The 15,211-nt window shown below is 40.8% G+C and overlaps 1 protein-coding gene across 3 annotated transcripts in view; it reads left to right on the forward strand.

Moving 5' to 3' along the window:
• The window catches only part of Ctnnd2 (catenin delta 2), an 801,097-nt gene that overhangs the window by 410,931 nt on the left and 374,955 nt on the right, over positions 1-15,211 (forward strand). For all 3 annotated transcript variants that reach the window (XM_021208296.2, XM_021208297.2, XM_029543879.1), the window contains 2 exons: positions 14,281-14,315; positions 14,893-15,009. In XM_021208296.2, coding sequence (XP_021063955.1) covers positions 14,281-14,315; positions 14,893-15,009 — 152 coding nt within the window. The remainder of the gene's footprint in view (positions 1-14,280; positions 14,316-14,892; positions 15,010-15,211) is intronic.

Here is a 15,211-nt window from a genome sequence, read left to right on the forward strand (position 1 = left end):
GGGGGCGGGGCAGAGGAGAAAGTCCATACAAAGTCCCTGCTCTGTAGATTCATCTCAGTAAAGATGGATACTGTTGACTTTACAGAAAAAAAAAATTATTTCTGAATACTTCAACCTATAGATCAGGCTTACTCTCTCCTTTAAACAGTTGTGAGAGCCTCTAACCACTCACAAATTCAACTGCTCGTCCCCTCAGAGTATAGAATTCAGACTGATAGCATGAAGAGTTCCTGATTGAATCTCTACAAAGGAAGAAAATGAGAGGCATGAAGCATGACCCTTAAGCACAGTTTATATCCCCCAGAAAAACTGGAATTTCATTCCTCGTGCATCATTAACCTGAGGGTTAGATACTGACATTTCTCAGATGTCTCCATTCTAAATTAAGGTGTGTGTGTGTGTGTGTGTGTGTGTGTGTGTGTGTGTGTGTGTACTCTGGCACTCACATATGTATGCACACATATGAATATGCTAACTAAAGGTTTCCTTACCAGCATTTTATTCCATGACATCTGAGTTTTTCATATTAATGAAATGGTTTCAAAGAATCATTTTCTATTTCAATAGAGAGGTCAAATTGAGCCTATCAATTACAAGCGAAGGACAACAAAAATCACATTTGATTTTCCTGTTATGTCTTCCTGGCTCCAAAAGGCAAATGAAGAAGACCTGAGCCCTGGGGAGAGGCAGGGTTCTCTTGGTAGCCAAACACTGGTTTCAACCTTACCGTGCTTCTTCGAGATCCTTCCCTCGGGTCTCTGATTCAGAAAAGCCCCTTCACCTTATCTATCCCTTTCACTTGCTTTTTAATTTAAGTTGCTTTTAATTACTGTACAAAACACTAGGTTCTGTTATAACATTTGCATACGTGCATATCATTGTATGTGGTACCTTTTCTGAGGACAAGCTTGTTCCAGCAATTTGTCCAGGGCTGTGGGATGCAATAATTCTGGAAAGATCTAAGTCAACACCACCCACTCATTACATTAAGGTCATTAGGCATATCAGGTGAGGAGGATTTTATGGGTTCCTTTCAAGCCAATTTAAACTAACAAATTAAAATGAAGGCTGCCCTTGATGGTTGTTTCCTGTGCTGCTCCATCAGGCCTCACTCTGGAGTCTGAGTTCCCTGTTGTCTTAAACAAACAGGAAGTCCTCAGGAGCAGAGCAGGGATATGTTAATGACAACTGCCACTGCTGAATTTAGATTTATCTTCTTGTAATTGTCCCCAATTAGAAGCTACTAGGAACAACACAGAACACTGATAAGGGAAAATAATGTTTCATTTAACAGGAAGCTTGAGTGAGTGAAATCTTGCAATAGGCTTAATTAGAGAGAGGAAAATTAGTTCGCTCAAGTCTAAACATTGGACAGAACATAACTGAAAACAAAAGACATCCAGTAAAGAAGGAAAAATCCAATGGTATTTGAAAAGTATGTTCTTTTTGCATATGTAAATGCAACCTTTGGTGGGGACATGGAGAAGTAATTTCACTTTCTCTTTGAAAAAAGAGACTGTAAGAGAAAATGGCTGTCATCCCCCATCAGTCTGGCTTTTCCAGTCTTTCTGCCCCTTCCCTTCAGCTCTGCCACCACTTCCTTCTGTGATGATCTCAGAGCCTCGGGAGAGGAAGTGTGATACAGATGTGTGTGAACTCACAGCAGCCAGGATCCCACGAACAAGACTTTTGCAAGATGGAGCCAGAAAGACATCCCAGAATAGATAGGAAAGAGCATCACAAAGTCCCATCTCTAGCTGGGGAGACCCTGGTAATCAGTGGCTGCTAAGGGAAGAATACTCACTCCTCTCCAGAGATGTGAGTCCACAGAGGCCACCCATACTCTCGGAGATAGCCCTGGACCCATGAGCACAAAGGTGGGAATGAGTAGGTTTAATCAATACAGTGTGTGTGTGTGTGTGTGTGTGTGTGTGTGTGTGTGTGTGTGTGTGTGTTGGTGTATGGAACTCTCAAGTAATAAATAATAAGGAACCTAAAAGACAAAATGGCCATGCAAACTTAGATGTGTAAAATATAAAAATAAAATTTCACCATTGACGGAAATGATGGTACACTATTAAATGTAGTTAGTATTCTTAAAGGATTCGCCACCTAGTATGATTGGCGGGGGTGGGGGGTGGTAGCAGGGCATGTCTGACTGGTGAATGTTTTTATTCCAGACAAGGAGTGCGAATCAAAACATTCACTCAGTAGAGGAGTTAGTTATTCCCATAGTGCTTTATGGCAAACTTTTGTCATAGTCATTTTCCAAACAAGATAGAATTCTTCAAAAAAAGGGGGGGGGTGGTCACAGAATAGTAAGAGGACACTCTGAACTCTCTTCCCTATGGTGATTCCTACCCATGAGCACATGGTGCATGAGTGCCAATCCCTGAACTTTATGCACTAAAACACAAATTATGCCATTGTGCTTTGATAAATAATAAAACAGGGTGGAGTCTCAACCCATGCAGAGCCTGGGTCAGACATCCTGAGATAGAGAGTTGAGATCAGAACAGATTGCAAGAATCTGCACAAGCCCCCCCCCCCAGCTCTCCAGAAGACCTGGGTTCTGCTCTTCCATCAGTGGACAGTCTGTGACCACATGTGAGCTAAGATTACTTGATTGGATTCTGCAATATCAATGACAGGAATGCTGTGCATATTCGATCAGAGTAGAATCACCCCACCTGCTTTCAGGCTTGAGCTTGAGTAACTCGACTAGGTGTAGTGAAACTGAAGAGAGGCATGAAGGTTTGCTAATCCTCTGCCCCTCAGGACGTCACATCATTTAGTTACCATGCTCTATGAGCCATCCATCATGTTGACACAATGTACAGAGCCCACTCCACATATAAGATATAGTACACGAAACACTCAGGGAAAGATGCTACGAAAGGTAGGCAAGGGACCTGAGGGATGGACCCGTTAGTAGCACCAAGCTTATCTTACAAACACAACAATATAAGTATCAACCCATTAGAACCCACATTAAAAAACAAACAATCCTGTGTATGGTCACATGTATTGAAAATGCAGAACATGGGAAGTCAGAGAAAAATAAGGGAGGAAGAATATGAATTTTAAACTATAAACATAAATTTTACTTATTGTTTATGCTGTTCTATGCCAGAGGGGGTAATCATAGAGCGCATAGTTTGTGCCCTGCGCATGTACGTGCATTTGGCTCTGCTAGGCTCAATGGATACACTGCAGGAAGTTGCTCTCTGTTTCTGTCCCACTTGCCTGACATGGGCAGGTTCAGCATTCTCTTACCCAGGAGTTACAAAATTCCAAATAAAGTCCAGCCGTGGCTGCTGGGTCTCGTCTTGTTAGCTTGGGTGTTGGCTGACAAGGGGAGGAACGTGAGGAAGAGATGCCATAACTCCTTTATAGTTCCTGTTTCTGAGAAGAGCTTGTCTTCCTTATACAGAGCCATTATTCAGAGGCAAAGCCTGGCCTTGCGGACCTGTTGACACTCCTGGTTACTTTGTACTTAAGACGACATATACACGTGGTGTGTGCTCTGAGTCTGTCATGGCTCCAGCAGGAAAGGATGTGAATGAGCTGCACAGTAAGAGGTTATGGTGTGGACTGCACATAGCTCTTTCATTCACACACCTGGTCCTCTCCTGCACAGAGCCCTGTGTATAGAGAACATAAAGGCATTGCAAAGTTCTAGCCATGGCCATTAAGATGGGCATCAAATGTCATTTATAATGGAAAAATAAGCACAAAAATGTCAACTAGGAAGGTGTTTTAAATATCTTAAGATGTTTTCACTTGTGGCTCTATAAAAGATTTGAAACATTTTTTTTTTTTGCAAGCACTAGCATTGTTTAGCAAGAACTCTTATTCAAATGCTCATTTCTTCCCAAACATAATAGTCCAGAAAGTACTGTTGTTTTGCCCCTACATAAAGTAAGTAATCTTTTGATTTCAGCTAATCTATATGAAACTTTGGAGAGTATTCTTAAATGTGTCATTTAAATTTTTAGAATAATATATATGGAAAGCAATGGACAAATCAAGGAGACAAACTTGTAGGCACCGGGATAGTGGTTTATAAGACATGCACACAAATTCCCTCTGCAGTCATTCCTCTGCAGATTAGCAGAAAGAACAGGAGCGTACCCACTAGGCAACAGCCTATGTTTTATAAATGTTAGCAGAGAGGGAGTACATTGCATTATGTGAGATCTGGATTTTATGAGCATGCATAAAAACTGGCATTTTGCTCCAGGATATGGAGCCAAATATTACTTTAAATCTTTCTTCAAATCACAGGACAATAGAAAGAAATTTGGGCTTCTGGTGAGCAGAGAATCTGAGGTATAACCCATGACCTTTTCACCAATGACAGGGTAGTTCTTGCATCTGATTGGCTATGTGATTCCTATATTCTATTACAGGGCTAACAGCTCATTCACAGAACAAAGCATGAATGAGCTTGGGTAGGTCCAGTCAGCTCTGATAAGAATAAAGAACAAAAGGATAGTCACAAGTGAACACATTCCTTTTTCCTTTATTTATTTATTTATTTATTTGTTTATTTATTTATTTTTCCTGTATGCCCATCTGTCTTAGGGTTTTACTGCTGTGAACAGACACCATAACCAATGTAAGTCTTATAAGGACAACATTTAATTGGGGTTGGCTTATAGGTTCAGAGGTTCAGTCCATTATCATCAAGGTGGGAACATGGCAGCATCTAGGCAGGCATGGTATATGAAGAGCTGAGAGTTTTACATCTTTATCTGCAGGCTGCTAGTGGAAGACTGACTTCCAAGCAGCTAGGATGAGGGTCTTAAAGCCCATGCCCACAGTGGCACACCCACTCCAGCAAGGCCACACCTCCCCATAGCGCCACTCCCTGGGCCTAGCATCTACAAACCACACACCATCTCCATCTTTTCCTTCTCTGTCATTATTACAGTATCCCCGCTCTTCATTGTGTTCTAGTTTATATTACATGAGAGAATAAACTAAAATCATCTTGTATACAGAAAAAAAAAGAAAACAACAACAACAAAAAAAGCAGGTCAGAGTATAAAAATGAAACATGGTCAAACCACACTTTAGTTTCGTTTTGGTTTCTGTTTGTGAATATTTACAGGCTCGTGAAAATACAAGATAAATTACACAGAAAGCTCACTTATAACTATGCCTGTTTCCCTGTAACTATGCCTAGCCCACATGTAAGACATTTGTATAATCCAGAATTTCCTACTTTTAATATACACCTCCCATGTGTGCAAGTATGTGTGTGTCACACATACATACAGAGAGAGAGAGAGAGAGAGAGAGAGAGAGAGAGAGAGAGAGAGAGATTTGTGTGGGTGCTTAGTTCTATGAGAATGGATCAAACAAATGGCTTTGTGTTTGTACCACCAATATCAGTATTCTAACCACTCCATCACAGAAAGGCTCTCTCGTCCTGCACTATCCCCTGACCTATCCTTAACACTTAGTTGTCACTGATTTTTTTCTTCAGTCCCCTAATACTGTACTTCAAGACTATTACTTCTTTTTAAAGGCATCTTAGTCTTTTGAGGATAACTACTTACTGTGTACCAAAAGCCATTCTTTCCCTTGCTGTGGAGGTTGCCATAGTGTGTTGTGCCCTGCCATTCGCTGCACAGCTGCTGAGGGACATCTGGCTGGTATTCTAGCCTTTGGTAGTTATGAATAAATCTGTTGTGAAGATTTATACATCCATTGATTTTTTTTTTTCTTTTATTAAACCTTACATGAGTTCAGGTGGCTCACATGGTCAGAAGGCTGCTCCTGCCTTTCAGGACGTGAAAGAAGATGTGATGACCACTGTTTGTGGACACCCTGTGGTTTCTGTCGTATAAGCAAAGTGTCCTGTGACTTTGTAAGCGGAAGTGGCAGAGGAAGAAGCCACAGTGCAAGCAGCTCCGTGGTCGCGGTTCTCCGGTGACTTCCGGTTTCTGTTGTCTGTACTTCCTCTTGTCCTCAGCCTTTAAGGGAGTTTATAATTAGTCAAAAGAACTGAGCTGTGGTGCAGAGCTTTAATCCAGGTACTTCCTGGGGCAGATGCAGGTGGATTTCTGACTTCATAGGCCAGCCTGTGTCTGTAGAGCGAGTTCTAAGAAATCCAGGGCTAAACAGAGGAAACCCTGTCTTGAAAAAGTCAAAGTGAAATTTAACTTTTACCAATTGTGTATTGTTACTCAAATTTCTTTTCTGTTTCCTGAGGAATATGAGACCGTTGCTTGTATATATTTCCATTGAAGATCTAGGAGGAGTAAACTTCATTTATACTATAACAAATCATATTATTCCATTAAAATATGTGACCAGGGTTTAACATGTTTGCAACAGGTTAGATGGATGGATGAATGGATGGATGGACAGACAGATAGGCGGGCAGGCAGGCAAATCAATATGGGAAGGACAAATGGAGGAATGAAAAGCTGGCAGATTTGTGTGCCTTAAAGGAACAGCAAAATGAGCCCTACACACACACACACACACACACACACACACACCAACCCTTCATAGCTTCATATGCACAGGCACACACATGCTCCAGAATCAAGAGTCACTCAGACTCATACACATTCACAGAAAACAAGAAAACACGAGTTTAACCTTCTGTTTACTCAGGGAGCGAGGAGGTATTTTAACTGAGACGTACAGGGCTGACACTTGGAATACCTTGCTGGGGTATCCCATCCGTTAGTGAATAGTAGCTACTTCACTAACTACTCTTTCCCACCCCCTACTCTAAAACACAGTAATGGACACCCAGCTTCCCGATGCAGAGAACTCTGCTCTGCTCATGCTGAAGCTCAGAAAGGAAGCGTTGAAATTGATCACCATCCGACTGAGGTACAGAGGATGTCAGAGTTGGCTGATCAGTGTAGCAGTGCGCAGCCCAGTAGAGCTAACACAGAAGCTGCACAAATGGTTCAATTAAATGCTTTGGAGAGCACTTTACAATAGTACTCCTAGTGATCAAAAAATTACGTTATTCCAGTTTGTGGGATGCCCACTGGCAGAGATATTATGATAGTTTATTTTCTAATGTAGTTGGATATATGTCTCCAACTACAATAAATGCCTTGTGTACTAGTAAAATCGTTTAAAAATAATTCCTAGCCCATGCATGAGAAGGTTCTCAGGAATCTGTGAAAGGAAATATAATATGAGGAATTCATATTTTATAAAACCCCATTTGTTGCTCCTTCCAGTATTGAATATTATACATAATATGCCTCTTGTAACATAGCTACAGTCAACTCTGAAACTATAAAATTAATTTCAAGAAGAGAAACTTGCATCTGTTTCCTTCCCATGGTAAAAGCTTGGCTTTTGTATCGCTAGCACATTTTGGATGATGGAGCCTCAGGCTAATTCTTTGTGGTTGTGACAAACTGGAGTATTTATTTAGAGAGAATTAAACCCAAACTGAATACATGCTTTTTTCTGCTTTGTATAACTCTAAGTGGCTGTCTCCCACATGGGACAGTACTGTGGTCCTTTGTGATACACACAGGAGCCACTTATGTCCAGGCCCCCCACTGGGAGCATTAGTCTTTTGCTGTATCAACAGCTTGCATATTTTGTCAGTCATCAATGCCAACAAAATTAGGTTGGGGATGCGAATTTCTTCTGCCTCAAACTGAAAAGAAATTCATAACAGCAATTTGAGGTGGATGATTCTGAAAACAGAAAATGTTCCTGGTGTTAGCTATAGCAAGAAGGATGGCAAACTCCAGGAGAGACGTCTGTGAGGTGCTGATTGGGGAGACTTAGAGTTCAGAAGCAAGCCATCTTTCTTTTTCAAAGAATATACTTCTTTTTTTAGTCCCTACTATAGTTCTGGTGAAAGAAAGCATAAATTCTTTAGAACCCATGACATATTAGTGTGGTAATATTTTATCTGTGCCCAAGACAGATAAAGAGACAAGTTGAATTCTGTGTGACGATCCTGTGGAAGCTCATTTTGTTCTGGGAATTGGCAGTTCTTCCTCCAGCTTTCCCTCCTTTGGCTTCTATTCACAAATTCCCTCATGATGTCAGGTTCATGTCACTGTTCTGTGGGCTTAAATCCTTTACATTCTTACTTTTGGTAAAATTCCTATGAAAAGGACATCCCTGTCTTTCCAAGAAGGAAGCTGTGCTACCGAGACAGCAGGCGATGTGTCAAAGGTCCGTGGGCCTGCATACAAAGGCTTTGAACAGGAGGAGGCTTGGCATACTGCCTCTAGCTCTATGCACCCAACTGTATTGTCCCTACCCCATTGGCACTTATGTAAAGGAGCTTTTCTATCACTGTTACAGAATATTCAAGACCGATAAAGTGCAAAGAGTAAAATGGTTATTTGGGCATCCAACTCTTCAGGTTTCTCTCAATGACTGAATTTATTACTAAGCGCATCACAATGAGAACCCGTGATGAGGCAAATTTCTTGTCAGACAGCAAAGCGAGAGGAAGAGGCACGAGTCCCACAGATCCCATTAGAGGTCATTCTCAATTGTCAGTGGTCCTTAACCTTCCTAATGTTGAGACCATTTAACACAACTCCTCATGCTGTGGTTACCCCAACTATAAAATTACATTTCATTGCCACTTCAAAACTGTAAGTTTGTTATTATTATGGCTTATAATATAAATATCTGCATTTTCTGATGGTCTTGGGTGACTCTATGAAAGAGGTCATGGACCCACAGTTTGAGAACTACAGGTCAATGATCTAAAAACTCCCTATCTTTTAATAAGGCGACAGTTTCTATAATGTCCCCTTAGGACCATTACTTTAACACATGAGCCTTTGAGAACATTCAAGTAGCAAACTATGGTGAAAGTCAAGTAGACAAACTATGGTGATGACTCCCTTCTGGGTGCTCAAAGCCACAAGGGGTTGCCCACCAAGAAAATGTGCTGTCTTCTTTGTGGCATCGCTGCAACAGTAAAAGTCCAGAAATTGCCATGCATGGCTTTCTCTTGTACCAGCTGCTCACCTTTCCCCATGACTATTCCCATTTAGACCCTCCCACAGACAATTTCCATGTACTACAAAGAAAAAACACAGAGTAAGGCATAATCAATCAACTTATAATTACTGACACTGACACCAGTAATTTACAGTAAATGATTGTAGTCATGGCCAACTGTAGTTTATAAACAATTTTATTCTGTTCTGTATTCCGTAGTGCACTAAGCCCCTAATCAGCACACATTTAAACACCTGAAATATAGGAACTGATTGAATCCTCACAAGTTTAAATATTCCCTGCCATTTTATGGAACCTGTCAGAGCTGGGCTCTGCCACACAGAGTCTGGCTTCAGAGACCACCCTGTCCACTGCTGTACACAGGCCATCCTGATTTAGCTAGGTATTCCTAACAGTAGCCTTTGTAGCCGAATGAAGATGTCTATATTATATATTATGTTGAAATAACCAAGGCAGAAAGATTTGTGATATAAGAAAGAAATCAACATGTCATTTACATGGGGGAGACTATGACTATTCATTTAGGGCAGTCTCAGGAACAGAAGCCACAAAGAAGTAATGAAAGGGGAAAAGAGCTATTCACCATAGCAGACTAGGAAATAGCACACACACACATAACAGGCAGTAGAGGCCTCTGGCAAAACACTACACACCAAACAGACCAATTCTCATCTTTCCCATACACACATCATTCCCATAGTATCTAAGACTCTTGACTAAGCTCATTTTATTTTGCAATCACTACCTTCTAGGGTGGGGTCCTGAATGTGACATTGACTACTAAAAGCTCTCTTCCGCTACAACCAAGGTCTAGACATACACATGCCATCAATACGAGTATCTTTATTCCTGTAGGGCAGAATCAGACATTAGTTTGGAAGCAATTTACTTTTACAGTAGCTTCCCCTGGCTTATGTTTTAGGTGCATTACTCAGCTTCATAGCGAAGTCCACCAAAGCCTCAGCGCTCCGTACCTTTATTTCTCTTTAAAAGAAGTTAGGAGGAATAATGCTCCACCTGGTTCAGGGTGGAGACTGATGCTTCGGGCATCTGAAAGTCACAAAAGAAAATATACTTGAGCCGGTCCATCAGAGAGTATCAGTAGAAGTGGCTTGCTCTGTGTCTTTTCCTGGCATTAAGAAAAGCTATGAACTTTCATATCTGGTCTTTATTAGAAATGGCCCACGGGTGAGAGAGATGATCGTCAGAAAAGGCAATGGTAGAATCCACATTGCAAGGGGCTCAAGGTAACTCTCTGGTCTAAACTACCCTTGCCACACACACACACACATCCATCATGCCCAAAGCACAGGAAGCAATCAGCTATTGCTGGCTAACTAGAAATGTCCTAACACCCCTACTGTAATAACTTGTCAGAGAGATGCTCTGCCATTTTCCTCACATGTGATATGAAGGGAGGTGAAGTGTGTGTCTCTTAATGTGGATTATTCCATTGCACTAAAGTCAGCTGCATCACTGAGAATGTTTACTGCAGATAATTCCTAACCCTAGACATGAGAGTAGATGAGAAGCAGGCCTAGTCTGTGATGATGCAATGAATCTTTAGGTTTGTTTGCTTTTTGGTTTTTTAAAGAAGTATACACCTTACAGCAATTCTTAAAAGAAAGGAATCAAGCGCATGCACACATACACACACAAACAAACATACAATGTCATGGAATCCCAGAGCAGAGAGTGGAAAGTATGAACTTAAGGAAACCAAATCCAAACCGGTTTCGTCTGGGGATGTCTGCACTCTGTGATCGGTATTACTGCTAATGCATTTTAACTGTGTGAAAGGGGTCAAGGAAACCACTGAAGTGATTAATGCTTTTGTCTGCCCCAAAGGAATACGATTTTTTTTACCTGAGAGGACATTTCTACATTACCGTCAGTAGTGCTTTTTCTCTCAACTGTAATAATAATAATAAAATGCTACTTCTCATTTCTATGGTATCATAAAACTGAAATAATTTAGAAAGAGAAGTACCAAAAAATAGCTATATGAGAATGTTGAGTCTTTTTATTTTATTTTATTTTATTTATTTATTTATTTGGTTTTTCAAGGCAGGGTTTCTGTGTATAGCCCTGGCTGTCCTAGAACTCACTCTATAGACCAGGCTGGCCTTGAACTCAGAAATCCGCCTGCCTCTGCTTCCCAAGTGCTGGGATTAAAGGTGTGTGCCACCACTGCCCAGCTGGATGTTGAGTCTTGTGCAGTGATTCACCTGTTACTGTAGAGGAGCAGACAAACTCCCATATGAGCAAAGCTGCGGGCCCCATCTTTTCTGTGCAGGGATTGCCATGGGATACCTTCATCCAGCCCCATCCTGTGCAGGAGAAAGTCAAGAGGGAAGAACTACTGTGAACACCAACAATGGCCCATATCCCGATGGATTAGTGGAACGTGAGTTCTACAGCGTCAACCTGTACCTTCAGAGTTTCCACACCACCATACTGTATGTCTGACCGCCTTTCTGCATGGGCTGACATAATGTCCATTCTTATGGACCCATGTAAACACAGAGCTTAAGTTGATAGAAAGGTTAGAAACTCATGCCTGCACTTCTGTGCTTGAACAGGAAATGATGCCCTCCACTTCTTCCCTCGGGGTTTTGTGTAGCCCTGTCTACACATAATGGGCAGGGCAGATGAGCAACTCAGTGTTCCATAGGGAGAGACCAGAGCACCCCTGAGCCCAGGGGTGGCTCACTTGCACTGCTTTAGATATGAGGAAGCTTAAGAGGGAGCCATACCCCTCACCCCAGTGAGTGACTTTGGTTTGTGGATGAGGAATTTGCATTCAGTGTTGTGCAAGTTTCTTCAAAGCTTTGATGAGACTATTAGGAGCTGAGTGGTCACAGTCCTTAACATCACTAAGTCTTGTTCCTAAAAGCAAGAGACAGTTGGTAAGTGTTGAGAAATAACAATGCCTTGCTATGTCATAAACCTTAGAACCAAATACCTGGATTGCTGTGAGCCTGTAGTAGTTTGGAGGTAGTAGCAATTTATTGTATCAGGAAAAAAATAATGTGATTCTCTGAGACTGCCATAAGTGTTATAAAGGCACCTGGCTTAAAACAACACAAACTTACTCTCGCAGATTTGGAGGGTTGAAGTTTGAAGTCAGTGTGTCAGCTGGGAGACAGACAGTTCCTAGCAAGATCAAAGATGAAGTTCCTCTCAAACCTCTTCCTGATTGTGTAGTTTCCACTGAGTATCTGAGTCAACTGGTCTTCACCCTCATCTTTACCTGGCCATCTCCTTGTCTGTGTAGGTTCTTTCAGTCTCTTACAAGGACATCTCTCACTCAAATCCCTCCCGTAGATGACCTGTCTGAAGACACTCAACTATTGATACCGTCTTGAAGCCCTCTGTCCAAACAGCTGAGCATACACAAATTTCAGAGCTTTGATCTAGAATTTATTTTGGGGAAAAAAGCTGATATTCAGCCCAGTACAGTATGAGAATGTTTTCTGTCCCTACACAGATGATGACATCTACACTTAGAAGGTTATGCCACTTTGAGAGTTTGTCCAGCCTTACCGATATAGAAGGACAGAGCTTGGGTTAGCACTAAATTGACAATGAGTCTTACCTGGTGAATCAAACATCCATAGCACACAAGAAGTGTATAATTTTATTATTTGGAACAGACACTCAGCCAAGCATACAGGTTTTCTGAGCTGGTAGGCTTCTGGTGGGCTATCACCTCTACATTTAAGAAGGGATGCACATGATCATGACACTAATAATATGCACTTAGCATTACTCAGAATCAGTATACCCAGGTTCAAGTGCAGTCTCTGAAAATGTACAATGGTATCAGTACATAATAATAGGATCATGACAGCACAGGCTTGATAAGTAACATTCTTAAAGGATGGTGGTGATGGTTCAAATGTATCCTGGGGAGGCTTGAATTTTAATATGGAACAACATCATGTGTAATGATACCTACTAAGGGAAGCTGCTTTATCATTTTTAAAATATTGACATGTATATTACATTCCTATGGTAAGGGTTGAACTTTGTAGTTAGACACAGCTCTTAGATATGCTATATCTCTTTAATGGATGTAAGAGCTTCATGGAAATGAATTTGTAGTTACCTTTTCATGTGTCAGATCTGTCTTCAGCTCTTAGCATTATAAAATTCCTTTCCATTTTGCTAATATGAGTTGGCTCAGGAGCAAGACACCCTATAATAGTCATTTGGTTCTAAAGGGACCATTCTTGTTCTCATTTACATCAATCATGGCTTTTCTGAGTGCTGATTTATACCAGAATTCCCTTTTCCCACATAAATGCATTCAGAAGCTGCCTCTAAGGTGCAAATTAAGGGTCTAAAACTCACTTACTGCTAAAGGACTGATGAGCTATTCATAGAAGCTGCTTGATCAAGGCAAAGATCTGGTAAAATACATGTAGAAAACCATTTTCAAATGGTATCTGTCACTGCTATTCTTACTGCTCGTCAGATATTGACAGAAAATGGTGGCACCATTAGAAGAACATACAAAGGAAGTTGTTCACACCAAAAAAATTTAAATGTATTCATCTATTTTATATTTAAATAAGTCATGCAAAATAAATCAGTCATCTATGCAGGACTACTCTGAAATATCACAGGCATATATATATATGAATATATGCATATATGATGTTCATATATATATGGTTATAAGTATATATAATATATGTTATATATGTGTGCATATATGTGAACAACATTTGTCTCTATCCATGTTGTTAGGAGAGAATTTCAAAATGTATATTCCATTGGTAATAATATGTTATTATTTTAAGTCACATTATTTAAGTCACAACAATCACCTAGAAAGAGGAACTCATCGGAAATGTTGAAGTAAAGACAAAAAAGTTATTTTATCTTGTTTTTAATAAAAGGGGATATATATTTCTTTATTAGGCAACTTTACAATGTCTAATACTATGCATACTTTAGTTATTTTAAAGTAACTAAAATTGAGTAAAGCTGAATTCACCATAAGCTATTGCTAAATGGATTGGATTTGTGGGGGAAAAAATGAGCTATCTTTATGAAAATTACTGAACAATGTTCATTGATGGCACAGTATTAGCTGCAAATCAAAAGGGTGTATACAGCAAATGCATGAAAATTAAGATTCTGTTTCAATAGACCCCTCTGCTCTGTGTGGACTGAGAAAGATTCCCGGAATCCAGCTCTCCTGCTCTGGGGTCGCGCGTGTCGTGTGTTTAGACGACACTCTCTGCTAACTGGCATTACAGCTGTGTGTCCTCTTTCTTGCAGTTCAGCCGGAGAGCAGTTCCACTGGCAGACACAAGGTAAAGTATGGCCTCTTGATGGAATCTTACCCCTTCTATATGTACCTCTACTGAATAATTTCCATTTTGAACTTTAGATTTCTAGACATGAATTAGGAAGAAAAAAATGAAAAGGGAAACAATTAAGTGAAGTTATGCTAGCTCATGATTTGGGGCTGAGGGGGTTAACATCTCTTAATTTTATGGTAACTTAATCTTCTCCAAAGATGCATGTGCTTAACTTTGGCTTCTGTGCTTGATGTCAAGGCTTGTAAATGTGTTGCCTAGTAGAGGTAGTGTTTGATTGTTAAATGATAACCTAAAGCAGTGATTCTCAACCTTCCTGATGCTGTGACACTTTAATACAGTTCCTCCTACCATGGTGGCTCCCAACCATAAAATTATTCCATTGCTACTTCTTAGCTGTAATTTGGCTACTGTTATGAATCATAATGTAATATCTGATATGCAGGGTATCTGATGTGCAATCCCTGTGACAGGGTCATTAGAAACCTATTAACCCACAGCTTGAGAACCACTGACCTAAAGCTTTATTGTTAACCCACCTTGTTTACCACTTTAATGTATCCCCTTTCAGATGGCCAAAAAGATATCGAAGATGAACTTACAACAGGCCTTGAGCTGGTGGACTCCTGTATCCGCTCTCTGCAGGAGTCAGGCATTCTGGACCCGCAGGATTACTCCACAAGTGAAAGTAGGTCAAAGGGCAGACTCCTGTGGGCCAGGCTGCCTCCTCGCTAAGGATGTATATACCCAAGACAGACCTTCAACTTCTGGTCCTAAGTCCACCGTTTCTGGGGTGCTGGGGTTATAGGCATATGTCTCCACACTCTGCTTGCACAGTGCTGGGAATGGAGTGTAAGCCTCACACTAGACAGGCTCCTTACAAAGTAACC

Source organism: Mus pahari, chromosome 11, assembly GCF_900095145.1.
Source record: "Mus pahari chromosome 11, PAHARI_EIJ_v1.1, whole genome shotgun sequence".
NCBI lineage: Eukaryota > Metazoa > Chordata > Mammalia > Rodentia > Muridae > Mus > Mus pahari.